Source organism: Phocoena phocoena, chromosome 16, assembly GCF_963924675.1.
Source record: "Phocoena phocoena chromosome 16, mPhoPho1.1, whole genome shotgun sequence".
Lineage (NCBI taxonomy): Eukaryota > Metazoa > Chordata > Mammalia > Artiodactyla > Phocoenidae > Phocoena > Phocoena phocoena.
The window spans coordinates 38,043,022-38,060,061 of NC_089234.1; the positions used below are offsets into that span (position 1 = coordinate 38,043,022).

Here is a 17,040-nt window from a genome sequence, read left to right on the forward strand (position 1 = left end):
TAAAATAATAATAATACACTGACATGAAAATAGACCCTTGAGTAATATAGGGAGTAACTCATACTATATAATCATCAAAAACACTAAAAAATGATTTTTTATTTTGCTTTTGGACTGAGTAGACTGAGCTAATTTTTTTTTTTTTTTTTTTTTTACTATAGGGGGAAATTGTGAACCTTTGAGAAAATTAAAACCAACAAAATACTTTTGGGAGACAGGGTCAGAATAGAAACAATTTTACCTGCAGATTGTAGGTGATCAAGAAATGTGCGATTGTTTAATGGTAGATGAAAATGGCCACATGTCTATGGCTACAAAAATTATTTCAAATTTTCAATGGTGGTGACTCAAACTTTCATAAATTGGTTAAAATTAAATGATATCCATACAAATGATACCTTGTCCAACCTTCTGATACAGAGACATCATTTTTGGAATTTAACTGTGTCTACTCGGTCCAAAAGCCATCGAGCCAAGCTCTGTCATGAGACTGTCATGGTGTGGTAGAGGGCAGTGTTTCAACCAGCTTTCCCTAGACACCCTCAAGGCTGCTGTCCAGGTGGGAGAAAGACTGAGCCCACTTCTTCCAAAGGAGCAGTTCCATTTTTATCTGTTGTATATATTGCCTCAGATTTCACTGAAATAGTTATGACTTGAAAAAAAAGTTTCACAACCACTGATGTGGTGGGAAAACCCCTCTGGACTAGAGTTCAGAAGATGAACTGTACTGCCTGTCCCAGCAAGCTCGTATTATCTCCAGCAGCTAGAACAAACCCTGACATCCGAGGACACTCAATAAATATTTATTGACTAGCTGATGAACATCTTATCTGTGCTACTTCCAAACGGATGTGACTAGAGATAAGCTTCTTGGTCTGTTCAAGACTTTGAAGTCCTTTTAATTTTATGCAGTGAGGGGGTTGTTAATACATGGAACATTTACTATTGGACTAGGTACTTTATTCTTTTAAACATTCAACATCCCATTGAGGTAGGTACTATTATTAACATCCCTATTTTACAGATGAGGAAACTGAGGCCCAGAGAGTTTAAGTAATTTGCCCTGAACCCAGATAGTTTGGCTCCACAGCTCACTCTTATCCACTATGATATTCTGCCTCTACTTAGGTAGAGGTGGGCAGCATATTACATCCCTGGTATGTATTTTTAGTAATTGACTTACATAGGAATTAAGGAGGCTTCTTGAGGGTATGGGGAGTTTTGAAACCTAACTACAACTGGGGTTGCTTTACGCCCCATTCCCCAGGCAGAGGCACAAACCTAGAACATGAACATCTTTCTCAGGAAAGAACATCTGATTTGATTTTTCTTCCTAGAAGGTTTGGAGCCCTGCTCCGTATTACAAATTCCTTCCCCCACTTATCAGCTATTCCCCAAGATCTTGAAATAAATAAGTTCTATTTGATAAGGTCAAGACAGTTCTAGGAAGGAAATGATCAGAGAAGGATCCAGAAGTTTTCTGAATGAGACATCATTCCAACCTTGACAGGAGCAGTTCTCTAAGAGTCATTCAGCTTCTGCCCAGAAAGCTGCCTTAACACCCCGTATTAAAGTTTAGTGGATGAAGCCATCCTAATATATTTCATGTATGGGCATGAATATCAACCCTTTATTATCCACCAAGGAGAGCAGCTGCTGCAATAACGTCTGCTGGAGGATGGGAGGCATCCTGCAAGTCAGCAATGAGTGCTGAGTCCATCCTGGCTTCCCCAGGATGGTCCAAGCAGCTGCCAATGGTGCTTCTGACGGTCCACTGCCTTATGAATATCACGGCCAGCAAAGGGCAGGTGGAGGTGAAAAAGACTTAACCTTCTCTTGGCTTTGTGTGCAAGTCAAACCTTTATTTTTTGGTTCCTTAGCTTTAGATAATCAATAATCCTTTGAGGATAACCAAAAAATATCCTAAAAATGGAAGCTTATACATAACTGGACACACCATAAATAATATTTTCACAATAGGATTTACAAACCGAGGATTAGCATTTCTTGTTCCTGTGAAAACTTCTGAGAAATATTTTTTTCTTTAGTAATAAAGAGTAACAAACAAACGAAAGAACAAAAACCCATACCGTCTAGCAGGGTGCCAAAGTGTATAACCTGCAAGTACTCCTTTTCCCGCATAAAACCTTTGAGGGGAGTGGCCCAGCCTTCACTCAAAACTTGGACCCACTGAAGATCCAGCTGCAAAACACAAAAAAGCAGGTGAACATTTCCATAAGCTCCGTTTTCCAGCCATCTGGCCCCAGGGCAGTCCTTTCTTATTCAGTTGACAGGAGAATGAAGGCAGAACCTTTTATGATTTAAGCATTCCCATATGTAATGCTGACCCATGATCTAGCAGGGCTGGAGAAGTTTGAGTCTAGAACTTTCTGTGGGAGAGTGGTGAAAAGATTTCAAACTGGGATGATTTCTTTGAACACTTTAGGCTCTGTCTATCCTTACAATGTGCACCTGTGTTGAAGATTCACTGTTCATTCTTTTTCCCACAAAAATTCTGGTTTGGCTACATTTTTTTCACCAAATGTGCTAGTTACTTGACTGAACTGAGCAAACCATTGACACTAAGATAAATGTCCAGGGACTTCCCTGGTGGCACAGAGGTTAAGATCCGCCTGCGAATGCAGGGGACACAGGTTCGCGCCCTGGTCCGGGAAGATCCCACATGCTGCAGAGCAACTAAGCCCATGCGCCACAACTACTGAGCCCACGTGCCACAACTACTGAAGCCTGCGCCCTAGAGCCCGCGAGCCACAACTACTGAGCCCGCGTGCCACAACTACTGAAGCCTGCGCGCCTAGAGCCCGTGCTCCGCAACAAGAGAAGCCACCGCAATGAGAAGCTCGTGCACCCCAATGAAGAGTAGCCCCCGCTCACCGCAACTAGAGAAAACCCGCGTGCAGCAACGAAGACCCAATGCAGCCAAAAATAAACAATAAATAAATTAATTTTTTTAAAAAAAGACAAATGTCTAAAATTCTTAGCGTGATACTGACAGGCCTTCGAGCTCTGTCCCCAGGGGCTCATGTAGGGATGTCCACCTGGCACCACTCCCCACCTGGGGGCCTAGTCACCAACAGTGCCAGACAGTGTGCAGTCTGAACACACACGTGGTTTCAAGCCCATCCTCCCCTCTACCTGAAAACCCTGTTTGTCATTTAAAACCCAGCTCAAAAAAAAAAAAAAAAAAAAACCCAAAATAAATAAATAGATATAAATAAAAATAAAACCCAGCTCATGGGCCACTGCACTTAAATCTTTCCTGTCACCCCTAGGATCAAGAGAGTTAATCATTAGATGCTTTGAAGTTCTTCTGTACCTTGCAGACCATTTTGTTATTGGAACTATTATTCCACACTGTAATTATGATTATGTGTTTCTCACCTGCCTGGAGCATTGGAAAACTCAGAATTTATTGTGTTTATAAATTCGTCATGACTTACTAAAGCCTGGGGTCTTCATGAGCTGAAGGACATTCCCAATGTACTCTGCCTCTTAAAAAGATGTCCAGGGCTTCCCTGGTGGCGCAGTGGTTAAGAGTCCGCCTGCCAATACAGGGGGCACGGGTTCGTGCCCCGGTCCGGGAAGATCCCACATGCCGCGGAGCGGCTGGGCCCGTGAGCCATGGCTGCTGAGCCTGCGCGTCCGGAGCCTGTGCTCCGCAACGGGAGAGGCCACAACAGTGAGAGGCCCGCGTACCGCAAAAAAAAAAAAAAAAATGTCCAAGGTTTTAATGGGTACCAAAAGGTTACCAGTGAAGACTTGATCACCTTATATGAACCAACTAACACTAACCAGTAAACAGGCCAAGGTATCTGCAGGGCTGTTTGCTGGGATTGCATCTTAACATCTTCTAGGTTGCAAAATCAATGCAACCAAAGCTCCCTCTCCTCAGACTGAACTCTCCCTGATGAGGGAAGAGTGGGATGTGCAGAGTAGAAAAAAGATCAAGGCATTCATGTCACTTTAGATCCGGGTTGCTTCTTGTTTTCTTCAAATTCCTTCTCAATGGTCCAAGAAACACCTGTATTCTGGACAAACTATTTTCTCAGCAACTGCCAACAAATAATTACTGCCTAATGCTTGAGCGCAGGCATAACTGAAGGTATAATGACAACCATATAAAACTGTCCTCTGCAAGTACAGAAGTTATGTTCCCAGTCTGCCTCTGTACGTGGCATTGATCAGCTGCCTGGGGCAACACTTGATGAGAGATTTTCTTGAAGAAGAGGTAAAAAAAAATTGGCAAAATGAAGTGTTTTTCTTTATAGGCATTGCATTTTCCTTATGTCTACCTTCCTAATTAAGAGTAATTGTAAATGGATTATAATGACTGACATTAAGCCTAAGTCTCCATTAGCCAGTGGGCACCACCTTACCTTGGTAATTGATAACGAAGGGAGCACTTCGGCCTCAGCTCGGACTTGGTCGAGTTTGTTTTCTGGCACAAACAGTTCGTGGATGCCTTTGATTATAGTGTGGGGTACAATGTTCTGAAATGAAGCAGACTTGGTAACAGTTTGGAATGAAAACTATAAAAAGAACACTTCAGTAAACAGATGATCTTTTATGACTGTATAAAACTATTAAAAAAGACGTTCAGTCCGCCCACCTGCTCCTGTAGAAGTTCCACCACCTGCTGCACACAGTCGCTCACGGAGGACAAGTTGGTTTTAAGCACAAGCTCAGGAGTTTCAGGTTTCTCATAATCGGAATCAATACCCGTGAAGCCTGCAAGGCAGAAGGCTGAAAATCACATCTGCACCAACAGAACAATCTTTTGACTCAATAAGACATAACACATGTTGCAATAATGTTTTCAACTGCTGTATTCAGATTAAAACAGAAAAGGTCAAACAGCTATCCTTGCCCTCTAGCCATAGATAAGAACATATACAGCTGTGGTTTCAATACAGAAAGTCCCGATTATCACCAAAATCTGTCTGAGTCTAAGCCCTCTGCAGCTGATTAGAATGGAAAAGGAAAACAAGTAGGAGGAAAACTGAGAGATTCCTCCTACACACATGCACATACACATATCCATTTTAGTTCTCTAAACTTGATTGCTTGTGGCTGGGGTGATAGTTCTTGAAAAATACAAGCCCACGGTTTAACTAGCCCATGGACATTCTGAAGATATGACGGTTTGATAAAAAGTCGTGGGCACTATATGCAGTTTTGGAAAACGGTTTTTGAAACTTCAGACAGATTTCTGGGCGCAGACTGATAAGAAATGGTGGCATAAGGAAGGGGCAAAGATACCGCTGAACTGGCTCTCCTACCTTTGATCTCCCCAGCTCGGGCCCGTTTGTAGAGACCTTTTACATCTCTGCTTTCACAAATGTTTAGAGGCGCATCTACAAATATCTCAAAGAATGGCAGTCCTGCAGATTCATGGATTTTGCGGGCATTCTCACGATCCTGGAAAATAATTACCTTTAAGAATGTAAGAAGAGGGACTTCCCTGGTGGTGCAGTGGTTAAGAATCCGCCTGCCAATGCAGGGGACACAGGTTCGAGCCCTGGTCCAGGAAGACTCCACATGCCATGGAGCAACTAAGCCCGTGTGCCACAACTACTGAGCCTGTGCCCTAGAGTCCATGAGCCACAACTACTGAGCCCACGTGCCACAAGTACTGAAGCCCGCGTGCCTAGAGCCCGTGCTCCCAACAAGAGAAGCCACCACAATGAGAAGCCCGTGCACCACAACAAAGAGTAGCCCCCGCTCACTGCAACTAGAGAAAACCCACGTGCAGTAACGAAGACCCAACGCAGCCAAAAATAAATTAAAAAAAAACTTGGCCAAAAAAAAAAGAATGTAAGAAGAGGTTTCATAGTGAAATTCTTCATCACAAAATACTGTGTGCTCTGGTGTTCCATGACTTTAAGATAACACTGGGGTTTGAGCTCTTCAGAGGTGTCAGGAAACTAGCCCTTTAGAGAAACTCCAGAAATTTCACTCTAGTAAACAAATCTCCCAAGTACTTTCCAAAAAAAAAAGCAAACAAACAAACAAAAATGGGAAAGAATCCCAACTAAAAGACAGGGCTGGCAATATGACAGCATTTCATTCAAAGGATGTGTTCAAAGTACATAGTGTCTTATATGTAATTCACAGAAATTTCCTGTTTTAAAACAAGAGGAGTAACAGTCCACCTCGTTGATTTCAACGTTAAACACACATAACCTGATGCATCGGCGATGAACTGCTGTTTTCTTTAGTAAGCTAAGGCCTCTGACTTTTTGGAGAAATACTGGCTTGGCCAAAATGTTCGGGCTTTTTGGTTAAAACCTGAAGGAACTTTTCAGCCAACCCAATAAAATTACTGAGCTTTGGAATTTTTCTGGTTTAACTTTCTCTTCCTTTCAACTCTGGCCAAGTGTACCTTACCATTGTGAAAGTGGAAGGGTTTATGTCACCTGGTGCCCTGGCATCTGGAAATGAAGGGACTCTCTTTATGTAACCAATATTAAAGAGAGGAAATGAGGGAGCAAGTGGGGGAAGGAGAGCCAGTGGGGGAGACTGGAAGTATGACATTCCTCTGTCCTCCCCTCCGCTGGGTCCTCATCCTGGCAGCTTGAGAGCACTGGTGCTATGTGTGGCAATCGTGTGCACTGCCGAAGCATTTTACCTTTGCAAAAGGAGAAATGAAGCTGGTAATGCAGACCAGAGCAGCGTCGCCAAAGCATTTTACCTTTGCAAAAGGAGAAATGAAGCTGGTAATGCAGACCAGACCAGCGTCGGCAAACAGCCTGGCCACCTCAGCAATCCTGCGGATGTTTTCTTCTCTGTCCCAAGGAGAGAATCCAAGGTTTTTGTTGAGGCCGTGACGGACGTTGTCCCCATCGAGGGAGTAGCAAGGGATGGCGTGGGAGACGAGATTCTCCTCCAGAGCAAAACTGATCGTTGTTTTTCCAGCACCAGAGAGACCTGTTCAGAATGGGCAAGACAGGACAGGCACTGTCTCTGACTGTTTAAGATTATAAATTGTGCTCTGATCTGAATTGTGAACTGATTCTAATTTTTACCTAATTCAAGCATAATTAAACCCTCATTACAATCACTGGATTGCCCTCAAATCAAAACCCTTCAAATCTAGAAAAAGCAAAGTTTACTACAAGTCAAGTACTAGCATTTCTTTCAAATCTTGAAAAAACTATTTGTCCCTTGTTAGGATTATAGCCTTTCAAAGCAAAAGGCGTTCGTCAATAGGGAGACCTTGGCAGGCTACATATGGTCCTTGGTGTGTTTTTGGGATGGGCTGGGACCTGGGACCCTTTACCACGGTACTTGCACCTGGACAAACATCTCCTGGAGCAACAGAAAACAAAGAAACTATAAGGGACTAAAAATACCTGCACGCGGCCACAGTTGGGGCAAATTATAAACAGTAAGATACAAAAAGGCCAGAAACCAGCTGCCATTTCTGAGGTGCAGGGAGCAAAAGCAGGGTACTGCGCATGGTTCCTGCACACGGCACCACCAACAGGGTCAGCTGACCACCTAAGCCACCGCTCCAGCCTGACCACCCATCTGCCCCTACTCGCATCCCATTTAAGGAACCGGTTTGCCCCACCTCAGGAGTGAGCAAGGGCAATTGTTTCTTGTTTTCGCTCCCCCCTGCTGCAGCAGGGACCTCAATAAAGCCTTGCCTGAATTCCTTGTCTGGCCTCTTATCAATTTCTATTGATTGAGGAGTCCAAGGACCTGAGTTGGTAACACTTTGCCCGCAGTGTATTTTATAGACTAGAAAGTTGTGCATACAAATTCAGATTATGGCTTCTCTTGAAAGAAAATCAGAGGCTCTGGCAGTGGTGTCCTCATATCCCCTTATGAGAGCAATCAGCTGGAATGGAGAGACAGCCAGCCCTTGGAGACTGGGAGGGCCACCTCCCTTGTAGATGCTGCTAAGCACCCATCTGACAAGAGAACCAACATACTGTCCTTTTGTTTTCAAGATTTTCCAAAATGATTCTCAAAACACAAAGACAGAGAACCACCCTGAGCTACGCTGTAGATGTAGTTAGAGTTGCCATATACTCTTAGGCGTCTGGAGTCTTTACATGAGAGTGGAGTTACAAGGTGCCTTTTACCATGGTTTCAAAGCACAGTGATTGGGAACACACAGTATAATTTCTACATGAGGGAGAATGTAAGCAGAAAGGGAATGAAATGCTACCCGCCAAAATTACTTAAGAGCTCAAAATCTGAACCACCCTGGAAAAGGAGCCCTCTAAAAATTCAGTTGTTCTAAAGATCTCTGAACCCGAAGAAAAATGCAGTGATGCCAAGCCACTGTCAGCACCCGGAAGAGGAAAAGTCAGGACAGGGGCAGAAAAGAAAGTCAAGAAATTGTTAATACAGAGAAGACAGCAGGGGGAAAGAGGAAAAAGAAAAAGTAAGAGTAAAGAAGGGATGCAGGACAGAGAGACTTGGAAAGAAAGGTGATATATGAAAGGTAAACAAGTATTTTCCATATTTTTAGTTATGTTTTAAAGTCATGCCCTTGGCTTTGACAGAGGACCATTAGAAGAAACGGCTACGTGAAGAATGTGTTGGCAATCTTTGTAAATCAAGGCATTGTCTATTACATCTTTATGTAATTCAGTTGCATTTGGATAGAAATTCATGTGATAAATTCCTCTTAAAAGTTATGTCCACTTGTGGGGTAGGAGAAATGGGACTCCTGAATCTCTGGTACGTTCTCTTGCATCAGAAAATGAGAGAAACAATAGAAATTTCTAACACAGTTAGCTGTATTAAAATAGATCATTGGAATATTTATTTTAATACATTGAAGTAACACCAATTACATTTACTGAGAGTTTTACTAGGGACCAGGACTTGTGCTAAGTGCATATATGCTTTATTTCATTTTGTTCTACCTATACCTCTATGAGGCAGGTATTATCTTTATTCTCATTTTACAAATAAGGGAACCGAGGCTTAGAGAGGTTGATTGGCTTGTCCAAAATCACACAGCTAATGTAGGTGAAGCCGGTACCCAACTCCAACTCTCCAGATTTCAAGTATTTGGTTTCTCCTGATTTGCCTGGTCAATATCCAATGTCTGTAATATGAGAATAAAAAAATAAACTAGGAAAAGATGACTTTTTGAGAGTAAGAAAAGACAGGAAGTATACCCTTGAGATTTTTTTTTCTCTTCTACCTGTTCTTTTTGTCTTTCCAGGGGTGTTTTACATTAAGAAAAATGGACTTGGGCTTCCCTGGTGGCGCAGTGGTTGACAGTCTGCCTGCCGATGCAGGGGACACGGGTTCGTGCCCCGGTCTGGGAAGTTCCCACATGCCACGGAGCGGCTGGGCCCGTGAGCCATGGCCGCTGAGCCTGCGCGTCCGGAGCCTGTGCTCCGCAACAGGAAACGCCACAACAGTGAGAGGCCCGCGTACCGCAAAAAAAAAGAAAGAAAAATGGACTCTGTGGGTATGTCCTGATTCAAAATTTGGACAAACACATGAAGGCAAAACATCTCATGAAGGCAAACACATAGCAAGAGGGAAACGTCTGGAGCACGCTGTTTTATTCACTGCTGCACGTCACGTCTCTCAGAGGGAGCGGGGGAAACATATCAGGAATTGCAGCAGGTGAATCTGCCTTCTAGAACACAGCAGCCTCCTTGCCCTCTGTCCAGCCTCACCCTGGAAGCAGGGAAAGTTGTTCTTCCAGGGATGAATGAAACCCGGAAACCAAGGGCAAGTGCCACAGGCACTAGGAAATAACTTGAAAGAGAAGAATGAGGCTACTTTAGACAGGAATAGGAAAGACTCAGAACAGCAAGAAAAGACGCAAGGCAGGTCCTCGCTTGTTGTGTTTTCTAGAACTATCTTCAGGTTAGAATAAATCAGCATTTGTGAGCAAACAGTAACACATGAGTTGATTTCACAACCTGGATAAACATATCTTTGCATCTGAGTTCATCTCCATATGAAATATTATGTCTACGAAATGAACCTGTTTTTTTCTTTTGAGTCCAGCCTATGTTGGACCTGCATTCCCAGGAATCAACTTCCTCTACCTTGTACTCAGAGTATAAGGTAACAGCCGAGGACTAATTCCAGTTCTGTCACTAACCCTTAGCTTTGACATTCTGGGGCTATATAAACACAAGAAAAGGGAGATTCATTTGGTCACCTCGGTGGGAATGAGTTCTTTTTTTATACACAAGGGACAATACTCAGCTATGCAGAAAACATTAGTTTTGCTTCTTGCACAGATTTTAATTTTTTAAAATAAGTAAAATAGCCCCCTAGAATATTAAAACATCAGAAAAGAATAAAGAATATCTCTAATGGACAGCCAAATGCTTGATGTCAAATTAGGAGAGCCCCGTTCATAACTGCCAGTAAATGTGTTTAGGCATGAAATTAAGAACTACAGAATTCCTTAGAGCTGAATGGGAATGTCATAATCAACTTGTCCCATCCTTTCCTGCCAAAGAGGTGAAAACAGAACTAGAGACATTCCATGACTTGATGGAAGTCCTATTTCTCACTGATGGGTAGAGTTAGGACTAACACCCAAGCTTTCTATCACAGCTCTCAGTCTCCTTCTAACGTTGAAATACACATGTAATATGTAGTGACACTATCTTCCTAAAAATTGTGTGTCACCATCAGTTTTCCATTAAAAAATATATAGATCTCAACACAGCATACCTGTCAGCCACACGGTACATCCTCGGAATCCACCCCTTGTTCCAACCACCTGCCCTCTCTTATTCCTGCTCACATGATGTGCCTGATATACAACATTGGTGGATTTCTGCTGGGTCTCCTACAAAACAAGAGCAAGCACCATATTCAATTAATAAAATAACAAATCTCATGTGTATACATATAATAAAATAACAGATTACATAAATAGTCTTCCCTAACAGAAACTCCTTTTTTTATAATGGGCACACAGAGTAACATTAATTAACTCTACTAATTTAGAAACAGACACTGCCTTTAGCATGCCCATCACTGCCCTTTGAAAGTATAATTGGAATGAGGCAATTATTGATGCAATGTAAAAGTTCTGGTTCCATGACATATTAAAATGTGTACCTTTAGGTAATGGTTAGGGGAATGTCTCTGTTTCAGTAAATGCATGTTCTTCCCGAGTCCCACGGGCATGAACTGAAAATAGCCCAAATACTCCAGCCGCTGAGGAAATAATAGGGTGAGGCTGGTTGAGCTCCTCTCTAGAGAGCTGGGAGAGGCTCCAATCACAGAACGAAGAGTTAGAGGCCATTATACCCCTCCTGTTCCCACCCAGACATAGACGTCAGCAACTTGAGAGTTTATCCCCGAAATAGGACTCCTTTTTCACAAGTACTAAAATCTGCGTCCACTTTCCCAAGGGTCAGTGTATGAACTTTTTAATCTTTCATAAAGGCCTGAAGAAATGGAAATGTACCAGTTATTAGTCTTGGAGGTTAACTCAAATCTCAAATGTATTTATTTTGGCTGTAATAAAATCAGCCCCATGAGGGCACAGATTATCTGAGCCTGACCCTAAACAGGAAGGTACATGTCTGATGAATAAAAAAAGGTAAAATGAGTCAATAAGTACAGTTTGTGGTGGACATTTAAAAAAACAATATGTGAAGATGTGATCCAAAGGGGAAGGGGGTGGGTCAGGGGAAACCATAATGATGGTTAAATAAAAATAAAAAGGTTAAGAACTGCCCATGTGTGTCTTTGGTATGGTAATTAAATGTTTAATGACAGATGTAATCCAAGTTGCTGAAATGTAAAAATCTAGGAAGCCTTTTAAACACTGTACATGTATACCCACCAGAGCTAAAAAAAAAAAAAAAAAAAAGCTCCAATATTCTTTGAGCAAGACCCAGACAGTCTTAGAAAACTCTGGGTCACATGAGGGCAACTCTTACATTCTGGAGCAAATTAAATCACCTCTTTATGCCTTTCCTTTGGGAAAAAAAAAAATCAAGGGGAATACAAATAGGACTGTTTGGAGGCTTATATAGATAATGGATGGGAACATGCTCTGTAAATGGCCAAGTTCCCTACAAATGTGGACGCTGACAATGATTATTCAGTGTACAGCTGCAGCAGGAGAGCCATCTGGATTAGCATCAGGAAATCCACTTCAAGACCAAGGAGGAAGGAGCCCCCTGCTGGCCCTTGGGGCCTCAGAAAGGCAGTGCACACCCATGGGGTGGGCCTGCTAGTGAGACACAGAGCCCAACTAAGGGGCCAGCTGGCAGGGAACAGCATTATCAGTGTCAGCGGGAACCAAGAGGTAGGTGTTGAAAGCTGGGATCGGCTGGGTTAAGTTACCTAAAACTCTCCAAGGCTAGACGCTCTGATCATCCATCAAACAAACCTGGTCAGAACCCAAGACTTGGAAGGGGTCGGGACAGTAGACAGCAGGGGTGGCTTGCACGAGAGGATTCATAAAGCGGGACAAATGAGGCTAGTCCACGAGATATTCTAGCCATCTTTTCCCTGAGTGAATAAATCCCCTGAAGGTATCCTGGGTCTTTTGTGCCAAGTACACTTTATGGCTCAAGGAAAACATTAACATTTTCTTTCTCTCCATTTCCTTGTTAATCACTGCCATTAAATTCAAGAACACTGTGTGTGGATATCAGGCCCACAAGTCAGTTCATCCGTTCATTCATTGATTCTCTCAGTAAATGTTTATGTAAATGAGCTCCTACTAAGTGCCAGGGGCCATACTAGGCACTGGAAATATAGTACTAAACAAAGCAGAATTCCTGGCAACATTTTAGGGGGAAATACAGACAAAAAGATCAAGTAACTGGGCCCCTCAGAGGAGAGTGTGGGTCTCAGACATATATCTCTCTACTGTATGAAGTGTATGGCTGTTAGCATAACTGAAGCCATCTTGGGCTGTTAACAGTCTCTCCTGCTCTTCTGCTGACCCTGCCAGGGACTGTAATGTAAAGTGAATCACTTCTCTGTCATCGAGGGCTTTGTAGTTAATACATATTGTTTAATAATCATTAGAACCTGGTGACCTCTCCTCTATGCCCTGTTAGTCCCCAATGACGAAAACCTTCACTGACGTATTCCTGATGCCCACGAAACTCATTACCTGTTCGTAAGTCTTGACATAGAAAGGCACGTCCTGCTTCCAAGTACCTACCCCCATACTCTAGGTTAATATAAAATTGTCCCAATGGCCCCTCGGTGGCACGGAGTACAGCTGTGAATGCTTCTGGATTGTTGTGGACACAATCCTGATCCCATCCTGTGAGTAAGTTACCCCATAATAAACTGATCCATTGATTATATGGAGTTGCCTGCCTCATTTTTTTCAGTCTCAAGATGCCTTCTTAGTTCAGTGGGCACTATGTGTTCCCTCCATCCTCTGACATGAAGATATATAAAGAATACCTGCAACTCAATAATAAAGAGACAGCCCGCTTTATAAAAATGGGCAAAAGACTTGAACAGTCACTTCACAAAGGAAGATGCACAAATGGCCCATAAGCACATGAAGAAGGGCTCAATGTCACTAGTCATGAGAGAAATGCAAATTAAAACCAAAATGAGACACTACTGATAACATCTAAAGTCAGCAAGGATGGGCTCTCATATGTTTTTGTTTGTTTTTCAATTTTAATTTAATTTTATTTATTTACTTATTTTTGGTTGCATTGGGTCTTCGTTGCTGTGTGTGGGCTTTCTCTAGTTGCATCGAGCCGGGCCTACTCTTCGTTGCGGTGCGCGGGCTTCTCACTGCGGTGGCTTCCTTTGTTGCAAAGCACAGGCTCTAGGTGCGCGGGCTTCAGTTGTTGCAGCACGCCAGCTCAGTAGTTGTGGCTCACGGGCTCTAGAGCGCAGGCTCAGTAGTTGGTGGTGCACGGGCTTAGGTGCTCCGTGGCATGTGGGATCTTCCCGGACCAGGGCTAGAACCCATGTCCCCTGCATTGGCAGGTGGATTTTTTAACCACTGCGCCACCAGGGAAGCCCACGTGCTCTCATATGTTGATAGTGGAGGTGTAAAGTGGTCCAACCATCTCAGAAAAAAACCTGGCAGTTTCTTGTAAAGCCGAACATTTACTTCCCTTAGGACTCAGCAGTTGCATTCATAGACATTAACCCAAGAGAAATGAAAACTTATACCCACAGAAGGACTCGTACAAGAATATGATTAGCAACTTTTTTGGACAAAAACTGTAAATAACCAAGGGTCCATCAAATAGGAAAATAGATAACAACAACGAAACAAAACACCCAGATTATAGAATACTCTTCTAATGGAATACCAGTCAGCAATAAAAAGGAATGAGCTGCTGATATATGCAACGAGGATGATAATAAATGAAAACATTTTGCTGAGTCAAAGAAGTCTTACCCAAAAAAACTACATGTATTCCATTTATATGACATCCCCCATCAGGGAAAACTAATTTGCAAAGTCAGAACAGCAGTTGCCTCTGGGTGATGGCAATGCTGTACGTCCTGATAACGGTTTGAGGTACATAGGTGTTTGCATTTGCCGGAACTCAGGGAATGTACACTTAAGATGGGTATTTCGTTACATGTAAATTTTACCACATGCAAAAAAAGAACCATTAAAAAAAAAAAACTAAGCAAATACGAAAATACCTAATAAGATTCAGATGGTGGGGGACTTCCCTGGTGGTGCATTGGTTAAGAATCTACCTGCCATGCAGGGGACATGGGTTCGATCCCTGGTCTGGTAAGATCTCACATGCCGTGGAGCAACTAAGCCCATGCCCCACAACTACTAAGCCTGCGCTCTAGAGCCCACGAGCCGCAACTAATGAGCTCGTGTGCCACAACTACTGAAGCCCGTGAGCCTAGAGCCTGTGCTCCGCAACAAGAGAAGCCACTGAAATGAGAAGCCCCCCACCCCCAGCAACTAGGGAAAGCCTATGAGCAGCAACAAAGACCCAATGCAGCCAAAAAAATGAAAAAAGATTCAGATGGTGGAATGATATTGTTCAGCACAGCTGCGTTTGTGGAAAAGGGCTCGGATCCCATCACAGCGCGTATGACTTAAGGGGCTGCTGCCCACCTGTGCACGTGAATGCCCACCGGTGCTTAATTCATCCACAGAGATGGGTTTTTTCTCTCTCTTTGGGCTGTTCGTTCTCCCTAGAGGCTGAGATCCAGAATAAACTCCAAGCTTTGCTAGTCTTCTGTGGAAACTTTGTTATGATCTTGTTAATTGCCTCCCCAACAAGCACTTGGTTTTCCAAAAACATCAGAGTCCACAGGAAGGAACTACTCTCTTACAGTATGTAATAGTTAATCTCTGAACTTTTGGTTTTTATTAACTGCATCTTAATCATGGGTGTTTGTCCAGATTTTCTATCACTCCAACAATGTTTTAAACAAACAAATGAAATCTTTTCAGATGGCCAAGTACTGGGGCTTTTTTGTTTGTTTCGGGAAGGTATTTTGCTTCTTATTTATCTCAAATTTACCCTTGATTTCCTCCAAAAGGCAAACAAATAAAATAGAAGCAGATGTTTTGAAGGATATTTGAACTGCAAAGGGGTGAGGCAGCCGGAAACTTTTCTTTTCCTTGTTGAAACCCTTCCTTCCTTCTTAAGAGTATATGGTGTTCTAAGCTTCGGAAAGAAAGTGGCTGTCAGAAAAAGGATTCTCTCTATGGAAAGCAAAGCACATGTTAAAGAGCAAATGCCTCCCTGTGAGCAGAAAAGGAGCACAGAGACGTCCTCGGCACCTCGTCTAACACTGACATTTAACCGGAAGTGGCCCAGAAACCACAAAGTTGGTGGCATACTTCTATTCTGGGTTCCTAAGGGAACAAAATGCAAAAATCCCTACCTTCTTCCAGGTCACTGACCCAGAAAAACTCCCAGGAGTCACATGAGGATGGGTTTTGGCGTCAAGCAAATAGGGGTTGGAAACCCTCTTCCTAACCTACTTGCTCAGTGACCCTGGGCAAGTGATAAACATCGTCAATCCTCCATTTCCTGTTCTGTAAAATGGGGCTAAGAATAGTTTCCTCACAGGGCTGCTGAATGGATTAAATAATTTTCTATATAAAGTATCAAAGAAAATACATGACAAGGTAAGATGTTGAGGCTTATGAGGCCCAGGAGGCATTAATCTACTCTGGAGACATCATGGTAGTTTGAGGCCTAAGCCACCCAGATTTAGAAGTGTTCTAAGGCTTAGGTCCACTCTAAGGAAATTCTGGGGAGGTGCGGGGTGCGGGGGGGTCATGATCAAGTCAGACAATGGATAGGAAAGCAATTTTGTAGGGGTGAAGCATCACACACACACACGCACACGCACGCACGCACAGGAGCAGAGGAGGATGTTGTTGCCGTTCTGATTATCATTTTCTTTGACTCAAAGCCCAGCCAGTAACATGCCTCTCCAAGGTGCACCAGTTTGAAGCCTCCTTGTTCTACCCACCCCACACTAACTGCTCTCCTGCTGGCTGTCTCAGTCATGAATGCTTAGTCACCGGCATGAGGATGGCCTTTGCCCCAGGTTAGCCTCATGAGCTATTAAAGATGGGACTTTATCACCCAGCCCAGGGTTGCAGTGAGTATCTCTGCCAGATCTACTCCTCACTCCCATCGGAGATGCTTAAAGGGGAGTATGAAGGAGCTTCTGGAACTCAGGGTGGGATAGGCTAGGTCACGGCAGGCCTTGGTGTTGTGTGACTAGAAGAAAAGATGCTACATGGGGAAAAGACTTCACATGATTTCATGGCAGGGCGGGGCACCCTTGGAGCCAAAGCAGAGCCTGTGCTACAGTGAGTAGGCTTATGAAAGAGAGGGCGCTGGAGGAATGAGGAAGCTGGAGAGCGCAGGTGAGTTTACGAGTTCCTCAGTGCTCAAAGGTTTTTGATGTGTGCCTAATGTCTTCAATCAAAAACAAGTAAGTGGGACTTCCCCGGTGGCGCAGTGATTAAGAATCCGCCTGCCCAATGCAGGGGACACGGGTTCGAGCCCTGATCCGAGAAGATCCCACATGCTGCGGAGCAACTAAGCCTGTGCACCCCAACTACTAAGC

The 17,040-nt window shown here is 43.4% G+C and overlaps 1 protein-coding gene across 1 annotated transcript in view; it reads right to left on the reverse strand.

The window, feature by feature from the left end:
• Positions 1–17,040, reverse strand: part of PAPSS2 (3'-phosphoadenosine 5'-phosphosulfate synthase 2) — a 78,345-nt gene that overhangs the window by 16,511 nt on the left and 44,794 nt on the right. Inside the window, exons 2-7 of the mRNA XM_065893815.1 lie at positions 10,693–10,810; positions 6,713–6,948; positions 5,301–5,439; positions 4,631–4,749; positions 4,398–4,511; positions 2,091–2,202 (exon numbers count right to left, since the gene is read on the reverse strand). Coding sequence (XP_065749887.1) covers positions 2,091–2,202; positions 4,398–4,511; positions 4,631–4,749; positions 5,301–5,439; positions 6,713–6,948; positions 10,693–10,810 — 838 coding nt within the window. The remainder of the gene's footprint in view (positions 1–2,090; positions 2,203–4,397; positions 4,512–4,630; positions 4,750–5,300; positions 5,440–6,712; positions 6,949–10,692; positions 10,811–17,040) is intronic.